At 48.4% G+C, this 19,207-nt stretch overlaps 1 protein-coding gene and 1 pseudogene across 1 annotated transcript in view; one reads left to right on the forward strand and one right to left on the reverse strand.

The window, feature by feature from the left end:
• Positions 1-19,207, reverse strand: part of ALPK2 (alpha kinase 2) — an 85,695-nt gene that overhangs the window by 13,534 nt on the left and 52,954 nt on the right. The window contains exons 7-9 of the mRNA XM_060119527.1: positions 17,695-17,783; positions 6,172-6,389; positions 1,040-1,088 (exon numbers count right to left, since the gene is read on the reverse strand). Coding sequence (XP_059975510.1) covers positions 1,040-1,088; positions 6,172-6,389; positions 17,695-17,783 — 356 coding nt within the window. The remainder of the gene's footprint in view (positions 1-1,039; positions 1,089-6,171; positions 6,390-17,694; positions 17,784-19,207) is intronic.
• LOC132503210 (developmental pluripotency-associated protein 4-like) lies at positions 14,676-15,492 on the forward strand (annotated as a pseudogene).

Raw genomic sequence — 19,207 nt, forward strand, 5'->3', positions numbered from 1 at the left:
CATCTTCTTTATCCATTCATCTGTTGATGGACACTTAGGTTGCTTCCATTATCTTGGCAACTGTATATAATGCTGCTATGAACATTGGGGTGCATATATCTTTTTGAATTAGCGCTTTTAATTTTTTTGGATATATACCCAGCAGTGAAATCTCTGGGACATATGGTAGTTCTATTTTTAGTTTGAGAAAACTCCATATCAAAACCTCCATTTTAAAACACACGCCATCCCTTCTCAAAGTCACTTGCTTGCCGCCCCCCACCCCATTTCTTCCTCCTTACAAATGGTCCTAGTACATGGGAAGAGCAGCAGTGGGAGAAAGCATGGTAGCTCCAACCTGGAGCTTTATTTTCACGAAGAACCTCAAATAGCCTGCTCTCTCCTCATTAGTGGTCAAGCAAAGCAGTGAGAAGAGACAGTTGGTTCAAGAGATACCCCAGTAAAATGTTATTTTAGTGCTGTCCGGGCACACCCCACAGTGAGCAAAGCAACTCCCTGTGCTGAATTAGGAAATCAATACCGCTGACAACAACCATAGTCACCAATCACAGCCCTTCCATAGCCATTTGCCCCTGTAATCAATCATCAACATGGGAGTCTGGGAGCCGCCTAAAATACTTTTTAGTGAAAAGTATGGGGAAAATACATTAGAAATATGCAAATTGAGTTCACCCAATTGCAAAAATAGAATTTTTAAAGAAGCTTCTAATAGTGAAGATATTAAATGTAGAAAAACAGAATATTCCTAGTTAAAAGGAGTCCCAATAATGCTGGCATTTTCCCCCCCAACCATGGGCCACCTGTTAGTAATCAATCTTGAAATGCGTTCAGAGTTCTTATTTGTTTCAAAGTTAGGAAACAAATGTGTTTCCCTGGGAGAACAAAGTCCATAAATATTTTAGGTAAGTGAGAGAAGTGAACTGAATTCATCCCAAGAACATCTGTCTTTCACAGTTAGGACAAGAAACCTCCTCTGCCCAGTAGGTGTTTAGAAACCCAGAGGTAAGTGATAGGCACTTGATTTTTTTCTTCTACTCACCCTTTAGCCAATGTTGCTATGCCAACGTCAGTCAACTTCATTCCTACACCTATGGGAAGAGAGAGTAAAGACGGGATTTGTGTTACACGGGTCTCCTCAGAAAAGAGGGACCATCTACTCACAGGGAGGGGTAGCGTCAGCCCTGTCATCATTTCCCTTCCTGCATAAACACACACCTTCCTCCTTGTTTCCATCAGCAGAAGCTGACAGCCTTTCAGACGTGCGTCCTGCTTTACGGGACCATAATGGGCAAGGCCTCCGGAAACGAAAATGCTGTCCTCTGCCTGCCTGGTCCACTGCCTCTGCTGGAGGAGGGAGGCCTATCACTTGTCCCAGGAGTTCTCCCCCAAGAAACGCTCTGATTTGGGCTTAGGCCTATTCCGTGTTCTTCATCAAAAGCGGAAGCCCTTGTACAACAGTGAGAGAGTTCAAGGTGGCCTTTGTTGAGTTCAAGGCCAGACTCCAAACACACAATTGCCCATCTCCAGAAAGATGGCATGCCGATTCAGGACTGAAGGTTTTCTGGGTCGACCAGCCTTTTACGGCAGGGCATGGGGTCCATGGTGCTATGCCACCTGAACCTCGTCTCCTCTTCTCTGGCCCCCGACTCTTGTCCCACCGGGCCAGGCCGTGGTCACTATATTCCCCAAGGCCAGCCGGCGACTTGCTCACTGAAGAGCCTGGCAGCCCAGAAGCCAGTCTGGGCTGTGGACGAAGGAACCAGCATCCCTGGCAAAAGCCAACCCTGGGGGTCAGGCATGATGGCAACCTAGTTCCATGGGTCTCCCTCATGAGCACTGTTTTCTGAGGCTCAGAAAAGGACAGCTAGGGACTTCCCTGGTGGCGCAGTGGTTAAGAATCCGCCTGCCAATGCAGGGGACACGGGTTCGAGCCCTGATCTGGGAAGATCCCACATGCCGCAGAGCAACTAAGACCCTGTGCCACAACTACTGAGGCTGCGAGCCACAACTACTGAGCCTGCGCACCTAGAGCCCGTGCTCCGCAACTAGAGAAGCCACCGCAATGAGAACCCTGTGCTCCTCAAAGAGTAGCCCCCCTCCCCCAAACTAGAGAAAGCCCGCGTGCAGCAACGAAGATCCAATGCAGCCAAAAATAAATTAAATTAAATTAAAAAAAAAGAAAAGGACAGCTAAAGCATTAATTTTCTGATTCAGCAATGTCTGCCTGGAGTGAGGCAAAAAGACATGTCATGCTGCTGTTCAGACAGAAGCAAAGAGTCCTGCTATTCTGCAGGGCACCTGGGAGCTAAATTAGACACAGCACTTCGGGGAGCCAGTAAGCATTTTAAAAGCCTCTTTCACAGTTGGCAACTAATTCATCTCATTCTTTCAAAGCTGCTAACAACTAAAACACATGTAGAAATGCTTCACATAGTTTTTATGATAGGAACTGGGCTTAAAAAAAAAAAATACGACTCCAAACTGCAAAAGCCCTCTTTGGACATCTTGTTTTGTGGAAAAGTTGTACTTAAAAAGTACAGCTCTAAGCTGCATAGAAGTCCAATTTTAAAGAGTCATTTGGCAAAAGGTCCTTGAGCTTGGGAATTGCTTTTCCTCAATTCTCACAATTACCAGCTGTCATTGATGTTTGGAAAAGTAGAATTTGATTTTCAAAAGGAAATTTCTCTCTTGGTTTTATAGTTTGCCAACAATTTAACAAAGGTTACTAAGGGTCTCTATAGGATAATAATTTAGATTATAGTGTGCAGCTATTAAACCAAGTTGGGGATAATAGTCATCTACAGGTTGTTTCTGATGGAAGTCAGGAAGAAGGCAGTATTACAGTTTGTTCTCCAGAACTTGAGTTCTTGGGTTATTTGGGTGACAGCTTCTTAGGAAGCCCAGTGGTCTCTGGTGTGTGCAGATCTTAGGGCTAAATCACAGGCTCACCTTTCACCCCACTGACCTGCAGGACTCGCCACAATCTCATCAACAAGCCACGGCAACCAGGGAGAGAATAACTTAAGAGTCTGAGAAAGTGAGACTTGAGCTTGGGTTTGTTTGGGATTTTAAATCCTAATTCCAGTGTCTTAGTAACATTATAAAATGTGGGGATCACTTAGAGAATGGATGTGTTATCTTGTGCCACAGTGATGATGACAATAGTAAGATTCTTCCCAGCAGCAGCAGAGAGTAAATAACCACCCTTATGAAACACCATGCCAACACTTTCAACCACACACGTCATTTACGGGAAGATATAACATTCCACTACAGCTGTTTACTAGTGCCTGGAAGCAAAATTAACCGTGCATGAAGCTCCGGAGTGTTGCTTTTCAGTAGATGAACTGTATCTAATGCAAAATTAACTCTGAAGGAGGAAAGATGGGGAAGTCTCAACAGTTGCACGGACAGTCTAACTAAAATAGCTGTCTGTTTAAGACCGTATTGTCTGTGTGCGGCAGCAAAGTCTCTTCAAAAGTGAGTAGGGCTTCCCTGGTGGCGCAGCGGTTCAGAGTCCGCCTGCCGATGCAGGGGACACGGGTTCATGCCCTGGTCTGGGAAGGTCCCACATGCCGCGGAGCGGCTGGGCCCATGAGCCATGGCCACTGAGCCTGCGTGTCCGGAGCCTGTGCTCCGCAACGGGAGAGGCCACAACAGTGAGAGGCCCGCGTACCACAAAAAAAAAAAAAGTGAGCGGATATGGCTGGCTTCAACTTGCAGATCAGCCTCCCCTGCAAGTCTGTAACATTGCACTTCCCAGCTGACCTCAGAGGAGTCCCTCACAGGAGCCTTTGACATTAAGGGATACTTGGAAATCTTGCAAATTTGTAAATTTGAGTTTTAGTTGAAAGAGTTTGGGGTTCAGAGTCAGAAGCAGTGTTGGAGTATTGGACCCCTCTTCTTCTTAGCTGAGTGAGCTGGGGATTAGATCATTATCTCCCAGCCTCTGTTTTCTCATCTGTAAAATGGGGATCATAACATCTCTTTGGCAGGGTTATTATGAAGATTAAACAAAAAATAGGGGGAAATGAGTGCAGACAAAAACTGGTGAAATCCACGTAAGGTCTGTAGTCTAGTTAATTACATCGTGCCGATGTGAATCTCCTGGTTTTGATAGTGTACTGTAGGTATGTAAGGTGTTATCATTAGGCAAAGCTGGGTGAAAGGTACATGGGGACCCCTCTGTACGTTTTTACAATCTCTCATGTCTATGGTTATTTCAAAAGTTTTTAAAAATAGGGAACTCTTACTATGTGTCCATGCTGCAGTAAATGTCTTACTATCTCATTTCATCCTCCCAACCACCCAACGTGGATATTACTGAGGCACAGAGAAGTAAGTGGTTTGCCTAAGGCTAACAGCTAGAAAGTGGAGGTGCAGGAAATAGAACCCACAGGCATTCTTGCTCTTCACCACCATGCTGTTGAGAGCTTGGGATTTTTTTTTTTTTTTTTTTTTTTTTTTTTTTTGCAGTACGCGGGCCTCTCACCGCTGTGGCCTCTCCCGTTGCGGAGCACGGGCTCCGGACGCGCAGGCTCAGTGGCCATGGCTCACGGGCCCAGCCGCTCCGCGGCATGTGGGGTCCCCCCGGACTGGGGCACGAACCCGTGTTCCCTGCATCAGCAGGCGGACTCTCAACCACTGCGCCACCAGGGAAGCCCAAGCTTGGGATTCTTATACATGACAATGTCTGACATTAGTAGGTACTCAGTTACAGTTCAGATTTTTTTCTTAAAGCATTATTATTTGGAAAGGAAAAGGAATAGGAAAGCCCCTGTGGCAGAAGCTGTTGGGACCCTGCCCATCACCCTCACCCTCACCCCTTCCACGCACACAGCTCTAAGTCCAGGTACCACCACCAGCATCTCTTGGCCTGAGAACACGCTCTGATCACAGGCACCTGCTTTGCTCAGCGTGGCTTGCCCATGTGCTGGTGGCAAACGCAGGGGAGTTAACACCCCCATCTGGAACAGCCTGCTGCTGGTAAGTAAAGGGAGTTGGAGTATAAATACCCCTGCTCCCTCACTCCTTGGGTGTGCTAATTCTGAGAAGTGTGTTCTGCCCAGCCTCCCCCAGTTTCCCCAGCGGGCATGAGCTTCAGTAATACACAGTGGTAACGGGGTATAAGGTACCCTATTGACTTTCTTTCCCTTCCCTGCCACACTCCCTCAGTCTCCTACCAGTGTTTCCTGGGAGCCCCTCCCAAATATCTGCACTTGAACACCTGTGTGCAATAAAGGAGTAACCTTGCCTAAATAAAGGATTCGTTTTTGCCCAACTTTTTGGAGGTAACTGCTAAGCTCTGATAAGAGTGTCCAAAGAGGCTAGAGGCAGGGGTCAGCCTCCCGAGCAGGCAGTGATGTCTCCCTGATGAAATGAATCTCTGGACACCAAGGCTCCGGGGAGCCCTCCTGGTTGGCAGTGTTCCCACATCACCGAGGGGAGCAGCACTGTCCCCATGGCTTCACCAGGAAGGGACAAATGGAAATTCCCACCTGCTCTCTCCTGGACTCTTTCCCGTGTGTCTCTTCCCTTGGTTGATTTGAGTCTGAATCTTTTCACTATAATAAACCGTAACCACAAACATAATAGCTCTCCTGAGTTCCGTGACGTCCTCCCAGGAAATTAATGAACTTGAGGGTGGTCTTGGGGAAGCCCCAAACTGCAACTTGTCTCAGGGCTGTCTCTGTGGGAAACCTAATGATGACATCCCTACTTCATACAACAAATGTATTCCCCAAAATGTGGGTATAAACTGAAAACATGCTGTAAATTCACCAGCAGAGCTTAAAATCTAAAGCAACTGTGAAAGATCCTTTCACCTATTAAGAATGAATTCTTACATTTTAATTTATCTTTTGGTACATCTGGATTTTCATGTGTACGTCTGAATTTGTGCCTATTAAGGATATAGAGCGCCAGTTTTTGGTTACCTGTTGTAATGGGAAGGTGTTACTGGAATGAATTATTAAAATGTACTTTGTTACTCCATTGAGTTGGTCACTTCGGGCTCCTTTGTTGCTTTGTTTCTGGTGAGACACTTTCTGCTGGTGAAGGTGCTTACAGTCTATACCCAGCAGACCTCTCCCTCCGCCTGCCCCACTCTGCCCCCAGGAACATCCCAGGCCCACAGCATCCCTGGAGCCCAGGCCAAGCCACTCTCCTCACCCTGCATGTCTGTGACCAGGAGGCAGCCACTTGTTTTCTGGTAGACCCAGTGCTGGAAGGTGCAACATTTCTGACCAGCCTCCGATTCTCTTCTCAAGAAGTTTATCTCCTTCCCATCCCTGATGGAATACTTCACAAATTCTCCAATCAGCTCTTCCTCCACTGTTGCGTACGGGATATTGTTCTCAGGTCGATGGATAAGAAAAATAGGAATGATCCTGGAAGGGAAGAGAACATGGGCACGCATTGTGTTCTTAGATGGGAATAAAGATGGCGGGGATATTCTATCCTGACCTGGAGGAGTAGGGAGCTGCAGGATAAATCCTTGGGTTCCATCAGCTGCAGACTAAAAATTCCCCCAATGATTGTTCAGTGGATAAAAGGATGTGTTCCTTTTATTTGTTCCTAGAGTTGGTGAGAAACTCCTCCTTGGGATGGAGTTTAATTGCTCATGTAGCAATGAGTGTCTTCATTATAGGCATACCTCAATGACCCATCGGTCAGGTGACTAATATATCCATCCCTCCAGCATCTATCCACCCTTCCATCCATCCTTCCTTTCAGTCAACAGATATTCATTCAGTGGCTTCTGTGTGTCAGACCCTCTTCCAGACACTGTTCCAGAAAACAGCAGTAAAGAAAAGAGGCTCTGCTCTCAAGGATCTTACATTTAAATGAAGGAGACAGACAATAAACAAGCGTCTAGTGCTCTGTGCGATATGAAAAACACTAAAGCAGTGGAGAGGGGAGAGGTAGCACAGGGTGTGGAGGAGGGGTTGCGATGTTATTCAGGGAGGTCAGAGAAGGCCTTGATCGTAAAGGACATTGGAGCAGAGACCTGTAGGAGGTGGGCACGCAGAGAGCCATGAGGACGTCTATAGAAGGCACATGCCAAGTAGAAGGAACAGCAAAGGGAAGGAGCCCTGGGCAGGAGCATGCGGGGCGTGTTCAAACAGCAGCAAGGGGCCCAGGTGGCTGTAGAGCATCGAGCAAGGGGAGCGTGGTGGTTTGCGCGAGGATGGGAGGAGACGGGGAGCTGGACCTTGGGGAGTCTGGGCCGCTTGAGAAACTTTGCCCTTGGTACTGAGCAGGAAGAGAAGCCACTGGAGGGTTCTGGATGCAGGAGGGACATGATGAAACTTGCGTGTGACAGGGATCACTCTGCCACCCTGCGTGGTATGGAGCGTGCAAGGGCAGACGCGGGACACAGGGAGGAGGCCACGGGAGAACCACGGCAGCTGGGAGTGGAGAGGTGATCAGGTCCTGCACTGACCCATTCACCGTCCCGCCAGCCTAGACGATTATCCCAAACCTGCTTCTCTCTCCTCAGACCACCCACGCCTCCTCCCCAGCCTCACTCTCAGCCGAGGACCTTGCTTCCTGTTGGACTGTGAAAACTGACACAATAAGAAATCCTCACAGCTACACCCACCACGTGTTCCTGCCTCCCAAGGTCAGTGCCCGTGTCCTCTGCCTGCCCCCCATCTGCTATGGAGGAGCCCTCCTTGCTGCTACCTGAACCATCTCTCCACTGGTGCCCTGGATCCCAACCCCTCCCCGATGCTCGAGGATATTGTTCCAGTGATGGCTCCCCACTCTCTCTCCCACCAGGCTTTCCCCCTACAGACTCGTTCCCACCAGCAACAGAGAGTACTAACTCTTCTCAGCCTGTGGACCTCACAGCCCACCCCCACTACTAACTCACCGCTTACATCAAAACCCAAATCAGTTGTAGACTCACTGTCTCCAATCCCTTCCCTCCCATTCAGTCTTGAATCGACTCAAAGTGACTTTCCTGCTTAAAGATGCCTCGGCCAAGGGCACCACAAGCACCATGTTGCTGAGGCTAATTGTCCCGTCTCAGCCCTCATCTTACACGCCCTCAATGGCACTGGACACTGGATCACTCACTTCTTTTTAAGACACTTTCCCATGGCTTCCAGAAACTCACTTCCTCTTGGTTTTCTTTCTGTCTCACTGGCTACTTCCTGTCTCCTTTCCTGGTTCCTCATTTCTCCCCAACCTTTACACCCTGGCACGCCCTGGAATAGCTCTTCTCACTCTGCACACGTTCCCTACTGACCCTCCTTGTTTTAAATACAGTTCATATGTCGGCAGTTTCCACATTTATCTCTCCAGCCCAGACCTCTCCCCTTAACTCCCAACTCACATCTCCAGCTGCCTACTCTCCATCTACACTTGATGTCTAAAAGGCGTCTCAAATTTAACATGGCAGGACTTCCCTGCCATGGCGCAGTGGTTAAGGATCCGCCTGCCAATGCAGGGGACACGGGTTCAAGACCTGGTCCGGGAAGATCCCACATGCCGTGGAGCAACTAAGCCCGCAAGCCGCAACTACTAAGCCCACATGCCACAACTACTGAGCCCACATGCCGCAACTACTGAGCCCACGTGCCACAACTACTGAAGCCCCCGCGACTAGAGCCCGTGCTCCACAACAAGAGAAGCCACTGCAATGAGAAGCCTGCGCACCACAACAAAGAGTAGCCCCCGCTCGCTGCAACTAGAGAAAACCTGTGCGCAGCAACGAAGGCCCAACGCAGTCAAAAATAAAATAAAATAAAATAAAAATTTAACATGGCAAAAACTGAACTAGTCATTTGCCTCCACCCCAACATCTGTAGAGTTGATTGGCAACTCTACCTTCGCATTCTTTCCCTTCAGCAAAACTCTGCTGAATGGCTTGTGCCAGGATCTCAAAGATTCAGGGGAGGGGAGACGAGAGACACAGTCCCTGCTTTCCAAGGGCAGTCGTTGGCGAGGTGCCCAGAGGAGGGACACCTAAGCCCCAACTGCCAGCTAATAAAGACAGTCAGCAGCCAGGTGTGTATGGGTGGCCTGAGTTGTGAAGACTAAGGAGGAATAAGCTGGCAGAGTGGGAGGCAAGAGGGAGAGGCCATCCAACAACTCCATCCCTGTGTTTGGTACCCACAGCTCAGTCTCCCTCCATCCACACCACACGAGCCAGTCCGGTCCCACCTCCTGGTCCTCTCTGCACCCTACCTGGCCTGGCCTGAAGCTTCCCCGACGCTTCTGAGCTCCAACCAGTGACACTCTGCCTCCCCTCCCCCTTCCCAGATGCAGTCAGTCCAGCACTGAACAGATCTGGCGTCACACCTGCCCATTCCCTTTTGTCACCAGGCGAGGAATAAACCGCATGAGAGCTCGAGAAAGGGTATACGTGAACCCACCTCACCCACTGCTCACCGCAGGAAAATACGTGTACAGCAGGGTCAGCACCCTGTTACCCAGGGACCAGATCCAGTTGGATGCCTGTTTTCATACAGCCCACAAGAATGGGTTTTACAGATGAACATTTGCAATTGACTGGCTTTTAGGGAACACTAACTCTGAACCCCAAATATAAGCAAAATTACTTCAAAAAGTTAGCAAAATGCTACTTAAAAAGACAGAATTCCATTCTTCTATTAGTAAACCTGTATAATTCATCAATAAAGATTTGTAGATATTGGTTTTCTTTATTGTTACATAAGCATCTACATAATAGCGTTGATTTTGCCTATGGACCTCTACAGCCTAAAATAGTTACTATCTGGCCCTTTGCAGAAAGGGTTTGCCCACCCCTGGTCTCAAGTTTTGTCTTCTGTTGGTGAATTCTTTTGTTTCTTCTCTCTGCCTCAAGGTCACAAACATGTTCTTGTCTCCCCGTCTTAAAAACAACCAGCACCGCCCTTCCTCTGGGGGGACTTTGCCCTTAGATTTCATTCTGATTTTCCTTGTTTCCTTCACTTCTTGAAAGGGGCACCTCCATTTGTATCCATGGCCTCAGTTCCAATTCCCTCTTTGACCCATTACCCCTCATCTTACAAAGTCCCCGCCTGCTGTGGTCATCCATTCTGATGGCCTCTAATTATTCCCCAGGATCCTTCTGCAGCATCTGACAGTGTTTGTTTAATTTTTATTGGCGTATAGTTGGCTTACAATGCTGCGTTAGTTTCTGTTGTACAGCAAAGTGAATCAGTTATACATATACATATATCCACTCTCTTTAGATTCTTTTCCCATATAGGCCATAATAGAGTATTGACTAGAGTTCCCTGTCTAATACGGTAGGTCATTAAATAGATAACTAATAAGCTTCTGACAGTGTTGATCCCTTTTTCCCTCCAGAGTCACCCTCTTGCCTGGACTCTGGGGACAGTGTCCCCTCCTGGCTCTTGTTCCACTGATGTTGCCCCTGAGCATTTGCTGGCCCCTGCTCGGCACGAACTCCGACCCCTGCATGTTCGTGTTTCTTGAGCTTCCACCCTTGGTCCTTCCCTCCCCTTGTTCTACGCACTCTACGCAGGTAAGCCCACCACTTGCACGGTTGCTGTGATCATCTGTATGCAGGTGCCCAGCAAACCAGCACATTGCTTCGCTTCTCTTTCCGCTCCAGGCTTAGACGATTGAATTGCTGCAGTCTGATGGGCCACAGAGACCACAAACCTCAGACTCGGCCTACGCAAAATTATTCACCTCGTCTTACACCTACATGAGTCTTCTCCCTGCCTTTACTGTCTTCAAGGGGCGGCACTGTCTACCCAGTCTCCCAAGTTCATAGTCAACCTTCTCTCCCTTTTTACTCCTTCCATGAAGTCTGGTTAAACACACCTACCTACCGAATGTCTCGCAAGCCCATTCTTTCCTCTCAAACTCCCCATGGCCGTGGCTTAGTTCCACTGTCACTGCCTCTTTCTTGGGCGACAGAAACAACTTTCAGACTGGTCTCACCATGTCCAGCCTCTGGGCCTTGCCCTTGGACATCCATTGCTGACGGACAGATAGCTCTAAGAGCCACATCCGCACAGAGGACTTTTAGGGCAATGAAACTACTCTGTATGATACATTATAGTTACCATACGTTATAGTATCATTAGACATTTGTCCAAACCCACAGAATGTACAACCCTAATGTACACTGTGGACTTTGGGCGACGATGATGTGTCAATGTGGATTCCATTATAACAGATGTTCCCGTCTGTTGGGGGGTGTTGGTAAGGGGGAGGCTGTGTATGCGTGGAGCCTGAGCGGATATGGGAAATCTGTCCCCTCCATTCAATTTTGCTGTGAACCTAAAACTATTCCAAAGATTAAACTCTATTAAAAACAACAACAACAACGTGTCTGCTCCGTTGCTCAAGGCTCCCCTGCTGAAAGCTTCTGGTTAGCCCCTGTCTCCCTCTCACCCCAATGCTCATTAGCTGAGCATTGAAAGTTCTTTGCATTCTGGTCCCCAATCTGCCTCTGGCCTCTTTCTCTGCCCCCTTTTTTTCTACCCTGCCAGTACTCTAGATTTACTGAGCATTTTCCATCTCCTTGAAAACCTTCTTTCACAGCTCTTCATTTCTTTCTTTGAACATGCTGTTCCCTTTGCTGGCACTTCTCCACCCTTGCTCTCCATCTGGCAAACTCCTACTCATTCTTCAACACCCTCCTCCTCCTGGGAGCTTTTCCAGACTCCCTACCTCCTCCATGTCCCCATAACTCCTTGCACTTCATGCCAGCACACTGGGTTTTGTCCTACATGCCTTGCACTCCCACTGGCTGTGAGGGGCAAGAATCTATTGCATTTTCTTTGTATTCTTTTTTTTTTTTTTTTTTTTTTTTTTTTTCTTTTTTTTTTGCGGTATGTGGGCCTCTCACTGTTGTGGCCTCTCCCGTTGCGGAGCACAGGCTCCGGATGCGCAGGCCCAGCGGCCATGGCTCACGGGCCCAGCCGCTCCGCGGCATATGGGATCCTCCCAGACCGGGGCACGAACCCGTATCCCCTGCATCGGCAGGCGGACTCTTAACCACTTGCGCCACCAGGGAGGCCCTTCTTTGTATTCTTTAAGTGCCCGTCACCTAGCATGGAACAAAGCCTGGCGCATGGTACATGCACAGCGTTTGGCAAAAATGAATGAATGTTTATACAGGACAAAGTTTCTCGGTCTCAGCATTATTGAACTTTGCGGCCAGATAATTCCTCATTGTGGGGCTGTCCTGTGCATTATAGGATGTTTAGCAACATCTCTGGCCACTTCTCACTAGAGGCCAGTAGCAGCCCTCCCAGTCACAACCATTAAACTGATATAGGATCTGATCTGACAAACTTGTAGACAGTCAGAGAAGAGGTCACCTAGTTAAGTGTTGATCACACAGATGTCATTTTCAAGGACTTAAAGTAGAAATCATGATAGCCACCCCAAGGAAGAGGTAAGATGCTGATTTTTTGATGTTCATTAAAGTAAAAAATATTTTTAATACAGATTATTTGTCAACTGGGTAAACAAATAGGTATAAGTCCCTAATGCAGGCCCCTAACAACAGTCGATATATTTAAAGGCTCAGAAAGTAGGCTTCTGGAAGGGTCTAAGTGCCAAAAAAAAAAAATATATATATATATATATATATATAGATTAATGGTGTGACAGTCACCCGCATCCAGTGATGGTCACCTGGGTTGGGGAGGGGAATGGCTGGTGTCAGTTCTCTTAGTAAAACCACACAAAGAGCCCTATAATGAAAAGGCCTCAGAAGTGGCCCAGGTTTTGTGTCAGAATGTCTACAGGTAAAGATATAGAACAATTCTGCAACACTTAGTCATCAAATCCAAGCTTAGGAAACGTCACGAGGGCAGCAGGGGCGGTGGCCTCCTTTCTCCCTCAGAAACACCATCACAGACACTACCATCCTTTCTCTCTCTGGGGGGACGTGGGTCCCCTTTTCCAGTGAGATGAGGGTGAAGGCCTCTTACTTTGAAGGGAGGCTTGAGATGGGCACCCCGGCCGGGTCTGCACTCACACCACAGGGCGCCGCCTGCTTCCCCAGGGGTGAGAACAGAGCAGAGAGGCTTCTCCCAGAGGATGGAGAGCATCCGGGCCTGTGCTGCTCCACCCACATCCTGCCTTCTCCTGGGAGTTCAGCTGGAGGCTACACACAGGTGTCAACTTGAGTCAAAGACTGTTGGGAAAACATTTTTATATTAAACAGACCAAGAGGGAGGAAAGATACAAAATTCAAGTGAATTTTAAAGACACAAAAGGTAACATTTCAAAGAAACGACTCTGCAGGCAGATTACTTCAGATTAAGCCCCCAGAGCTTTCGTAGGGAACATATTTATCCTCCTCTGCCATTAACGAGTATTTCCTTGAGAAAATGTAAGAAGGATGCCTCCTATCCCGCCCCATTTCAGAAGAGGAAACAGGACCTCTCTCAGGAGCAGATCTGGACCGGGACAATGTCCTTTGAGACACCAAGTGGCCGACCCTTCAAACAACAACGTTCTCTGATTACTTATCATGGCAGGAGTCATTTTAAGCACTATTTCTACTTCTAGGATGAAAGCGTTTGTGTCTTCTTTTATTAAAGAAATGTCAAGTATTAGCCAGGGGGCTGGTGGGCCCACCTGGGGCAGTGGGCCCTTCCCAGCACCCCTGAACTCAGCCTGGGGTGTTCCCAGCCTCCCTCTGACAACTTGGTCATTTCTGCAGGATTTGGGGCATCCAGGTTGCCTCCTGAGGACGCCCTGAAGACAGCTGGCCACTGACCCTGCCACAGGGCAAAAGGGTGTTCAGGGTTGACCTGGGTTCTTATTCGTTCCGTAGCCCTAAAAACCAGAGATGGAGCTGGCCGTGATTCAGGGTGTTAACTAGGCATGGTCCCTGCCCAGGGGGATCCTTTGCACGAAGAACGCTGACTCTACTGTCATTCACAAATTCAAAACCGGAAGTTGCCGGAATGCGGAGGATTTTCTCTTATAGACCCACCCGCCCAGAAAAGGGAAGCGTAGGGCCAGCTTCGCTGTCTGGAAATAAACACATCCCCACCCCAGGCCAGCCAACCACCCAGCCCCGCACCCTGGATCTGCAGAGGAGCCTGAGGCATGGCTGGTAACCAGCTGGCCGCCCTCCCTTGGCTCACCGCTTGGGAGCCCTTTCCCCTCCCGGGCTGCCTCCTTGCAGGGATCGTGCTGAGGCCCCCCCCACCCCACTTTGTTCTGCCCCTCCCCTCACGGCCATCTGCCAAGTGGCCACGTCTCCGTGGGCCCTGCTCGTCCTCCCTGCTCAGTGGATCATCTAGAGGCTGACGGGTGGGCGTCCGAATCGTCCCCACCCCTGCAGAGACACACGACATGCCCCCCCACGCCCCGTGCCCTCTCCTCTCAAACCCTGCTCACTTACACCTTTGCTAACATGGTTTCAAGCACAGAGGCCTTTGAGGAAGCCACGTGGATCTTGGGCCAGGGGCCGTTTCAGAAGTGAGGCGAATCCTCGTGCTCAGAAAGCAAGTCAAGGTTGGTAAAACGGACAGAGCAAATGAGCAGGAGTGCAACTCCAGAGTCACAGGAAGAACATGCAAGCTGCAAATCCAAATCGATGACAGCAGAAGCCACAGAGGAAGAGGGGCTTCTGGTGAACCAAATACACAGGCAGACTCGGCAAAGGGGACCCAAAGAGATGATCTGTGAAAAATGACAACGCTTCCTGTCCACAAAAGATGCCACAGTGTTGTGACAGCCTAAGACCTCAGAAGAAGACACCCATACCTCCATTACCTTCTAACCTGCCGCCCCCGCCATCAGCCTGATTTACCAAGACGTTTTGCAGGCTTGGCGCCAGCAGTTACCACGGAGAACCAAAGGCCAGAAGTGAGACGGACAGAAGCAGCCCTGTGAGCTGCTCACCCTCCTCCAAAAGCATTCCTGCCACAGCAGAAGAGGCCAGGATCCTATCAGCATCCCGAAGATAAAAGATAGACAAGGGGCGGCTACCTCTGGAAAGTGCTGATAAAAAGATGTCTTTTGATGGGACCGATTCTCCTAAAGTGGCTGCTCCTCCTGAGGAGGGGGCACCCGCCCTTGAGGGACCTACAGCTCTCCTTGAGGGAGTTAATACAATCGTGTCAACTTCTGAGCCAGAGGCTGTGCTTGCTTCCTGGAGCAGAACTGTAGCCGGGCTGAGAAGACCGACTCAGTGGAATCACAGGAGGCCGGTGTGGTCAGGTGGTGCGTGGTCCACGGGCGAAGTCTCCCTGCTCCCCCACTAGGGCTGGGCTCATTACAGTTTCACGCCGGACAGGCTTGGGTTCTTGAAAAACCAAGGAGGGGCTCTGCACTCTTCTCCCTTCCTGCCGGCAATTTTCCACCCGACACCTGGGGGACCACATGCTGCGCCCTGAGTATGTTCATAAGAATCAAGTATTAGCGAAAAGCCTGCGGCGAGGCTACACCACCCGGAAAAAGGGTTCCGCTATAATGATAGTTAACGATAGAGAAGTGACTACAATCCACTCCGTGGTGCCCCTTGACAGCTGAACTGTGGGCTGCTCCACACTCTCCATGCTTCCTGCTTACAGGGGTGCACAGCCTGGCCAGTTGCAGGGAAAAAAAAAAAAAAGCCTGTGAACTGCCTGACAGGAAACCACAGTGGAAGTGGCTCTCTCTGCAAAGAGCCCCGGCCCTAAGAGGGCAGAGGAGGAAGGAGATGAGACATTTTACAAATATGAATTCACTGAATGGAATTAATTTACCTGAAAGGGCCTCCAGTAAGTTTCTACACTGGGGAAGACAAAACTTGAAACTTATAGACAAAACTGGAAACTTGGTTGCGTTCACCTTAAGCAATATTCAAACCTATCATCGCCAGGAATGGTTCAAACAGAAATGTGTCTTCTGATGTGACACAGTATTTCACTGACAATCTTCTTGCCAAAAAGATGTAATATGCATCGCTTCACAAGGAAGCCATCAGTCCTGATTATACCTGTTGTCCCGGCATAATTAAGAGACCCCCTTGTTTGGGGTAGTGGTCTCTTAGACATAGCTATGTGTAAATATTAAGAGCTATGCACTTAAGATGTCTATTTTTACTTTAAGTTTTATACATAATTTTTTAAGTGTCCTGGAATGAATAAGTTACAGTTCCTCTAGTAAAAAGGGTGTTTTTGGAATAATTGGGGAAATTTTAATATAGATTGGATATTAGGTGATACTATAGCAATGTGAAATGTGTTGGTTTTGATAGCTGTTGTGGTTCTATAGGAATAGGTACACAGAATCTATAGAAAGAATATTGAATTAACTATTAACAATTGGCCCATGAGGTGCAGAATATAGAGGTGTTGTACCAACTTTTGTTGTTTCAAAACTTTTTAAAGTTAAAAAAAAAAAAGAATGCTGTGTGTTTCCAGTATAGAATCCTGATTCTGGTTCAGCAAACATGGAGTCAGGCACAGATGCCCTTTTTTGGACCCTTACCCCTCCATGTACTGTCCTCGCCCATGAGTCCAGAAGTCCTCCCACAGTAAGGAAGGAGATGTGTTTGGACACCAAAACACCCTCATCTGTCGCCAGGGCGGTGGCAGATTCGCCCGGAAGCTGATTAAGCCCTTGTCCTTCACCCGCACAGACCCTTTCCAAGTCCCTGGACACATCTTGACATTCATAATTGTGTCCTTTTCCTTAGAGAAAGCCCCCAAGTTGGGTATGACTCAAGCTGCACAAAGCTGGGGTGTGCCCCTGGGAGGGCGCTGTGGTTCCACGCCTGGTGGTCTGAGGACGGGTGGATTCTTCCTCCTCCAAGAGGAACTGAAGAGGAGCAGGAAGAGGGGGCTGGAGAAGCCAGAACAGGGCGAGCTCTCACGACAACCCCGTCCAGACTGCTGTCTTAGCGTACTTAGCAGAAAAGCAATTGAAAGTGGTTTTCTTTGCATTATGCTCATTTTTCTTGAAGTTGCTGAGAATTGTTTGTATACTAAGTATGTTAAGCGTTTCTCAGAGAAGAGCAGCAAGCATTAGACTTTATACGTGGTGTGCCCGACATACCATCTCAGGGTTGGTTTTTTTCCATTTCGTGAGTTAACAGAGATAATGCAGACAAGGGTTCCTTCCTCCTTTCCTCTCCTTTCCCAGTTTCTACTCATATGTAAATGACTGGTCTGTCTGAAGTTTCGAACGTGCACTGGCACAGCCCTTTCTCTTCCCATGTATGATCTCAACCAGATAAGCAGATCAGTAAATACAAGCTCCAGACACGCCAACATGTGCTTGTGCCAAATGATATTTAGTCAATGAGTGGATAAAGGTCAGTGTAGTTTACCTCTGTGGGGTTCCAGGAATCAGGTACTACGCTCCTATGTGCCTGATCACCCAGCTCATTCTTCCCTGACACACCACCATATTTGTTTTCATCACAGGACTCCTGTTCTATGTGTTTACGGTTTAGACAATGTAATACCCATGAGAGTAGATACATTTTCTATTTAACATGATATATGCATTTATCTAATTATTCCATACATACATACATTTACTGAAATATCTAGCAAGTATTTTTCTGCAAGCCTCTGGTGACTCAGTGAAGAATGGGATAGCAGCTGTGTGTGCCCTCTTAGAGCTTACAGACAGACACCAGTTGAAATGTGTGTCCTACTGTTTCTTCTCACCCTCTCATCCCTCAGTACCCCACAAGTCCCCAACAAATTAGAGGGGGGGAACACAAGAGGGAATCATACTTACTCTGGCACTTCTCCAAAGCCTTCCAGAGGCTGTGCTTCAGCGGCATAGATCTTGGCATAGTATCTGGCGGTATTTTGAACGTAGCATTCCTAGATCACCCAAGTACATGGGAAAGCCCAGCGATTAGAAGAAATTCAGAGAGCATTGCCCGGTAAGGCTCAAATTTCCCAATATAGGTTAAGCCAATGGATTTCCAAACCCATCCCTTCATTGGGGGCACAGAAGCAACAGTGAATGTAGCCTACAGTTGGCCACTTGCAGAGGAGTTCTGAGATCTGAAGGAACCACCCAGGTGAAGGTCAAGTGGTCTCTAGGGCTTGGTGTCCCTGAACTATGAAATTTCTAGAACCCGCATGGCTGAAGTTCACCCCTGAGCTAAGGGGACTGGTCCCAGGGCAGGATGTCAGATAGAGCACGGGGACTGTTGGATTTCCCATGAGCTATCCCATCTGAGGTTCTTCTTCAAAGGTGTAACTTGAGTTGTAAGTAATGAACACCTTGCCAAGACTGTTGGCTTAGAAAAGCCCTTTACAGTGGAAAGCAGAATCCAGTTTGCTTTTCCTAAGTGGGAGTCTGGAGTCTGGGGGATTTTCCATGACTGGGCCAGATGGCACTTGAAATGGAAGGAATATTCAGTGAAAGAGAAGAACAAAGAAGGATAGACTTGGAGGAGAAAGGAGTACGATTGGCAAAATCCTATGCTCAGAGAAGAGGGGTTGTCTTCACGAGTACCAAGTCCCACACGGCATTGCCACATCTGAGATGACCGTGGAGGGACCGTGTTTGAGAGCACCCAGGAGACTCATCTGAGTCTAGCTTATTCGTTTTATAGGTTAAAAAAAATTCAAAGCACACCTAGTTTGTGAAAGAGCTAGACCCAGCTCTCCTGAAAGCTTGGCCAGTGCTGGCATAGAGTGAAATGCATGGACGGGGGGGTGGGGGACAGGTGGTGATGCACGGGGAGAAGCTCGTGTTTTCCTCCCCTCCCCTCTTGCCTCAAGGGTCCTACGACTCAATAACATAGGAGGGAACTTAGGTAGAGACTTGGGTCAACCTCCCTTCATAGCTTATGGGTGGACATTGAACCTAACTCAGGAAGGCAGGAAACAGGACAAACGTTAACCCTTCTGAATATACCCCACCCTCCTTCCTCTTCCCTAAAACAAACTGAAACACTCCAGAAACTACCATTGATTTTAGCTGTCCTTGAGGATCCTTGGGAATCCTGGCATCCAATGTAACTTGGACACCCCACTTCCCATGTCATTCCGAGTCCAGGTAGATTCAAACCCCCAGGGGTCTGATGGGGCTTCCTAGGAAGCATTCCTAGAAGTGATCCCAGCCCAGGTAGGAACTGGTGAGGCGACCCAGACATAGACTAGTCCCAACAGGCTGGCATGAGGCCAAGAAATCACTCAGAGGCTGAGATGTGATCTCCAGCATTTAGTCTTAATCTAGTGACTCCCTCATAAACATACCCCAGAGGGAGAGAGACACCCTCTTGGAGACACCC

This window comes from Mesoplodon densirostris, chromosome 15 (assembly GCF_025265405.1).
Source record: "Mesoplodon densirostris isolate mMesDen1 chromosome 15, mMesDen1 primary haplotype, whole genome shotgun sequence".
NCBI classification, from domain to species: Eukaryota; Metazoa; Chordata; class Mammalia; order Artiodactyla; family Ziphiidae; genus Mesoplodon; species Mesoplodon densirostris.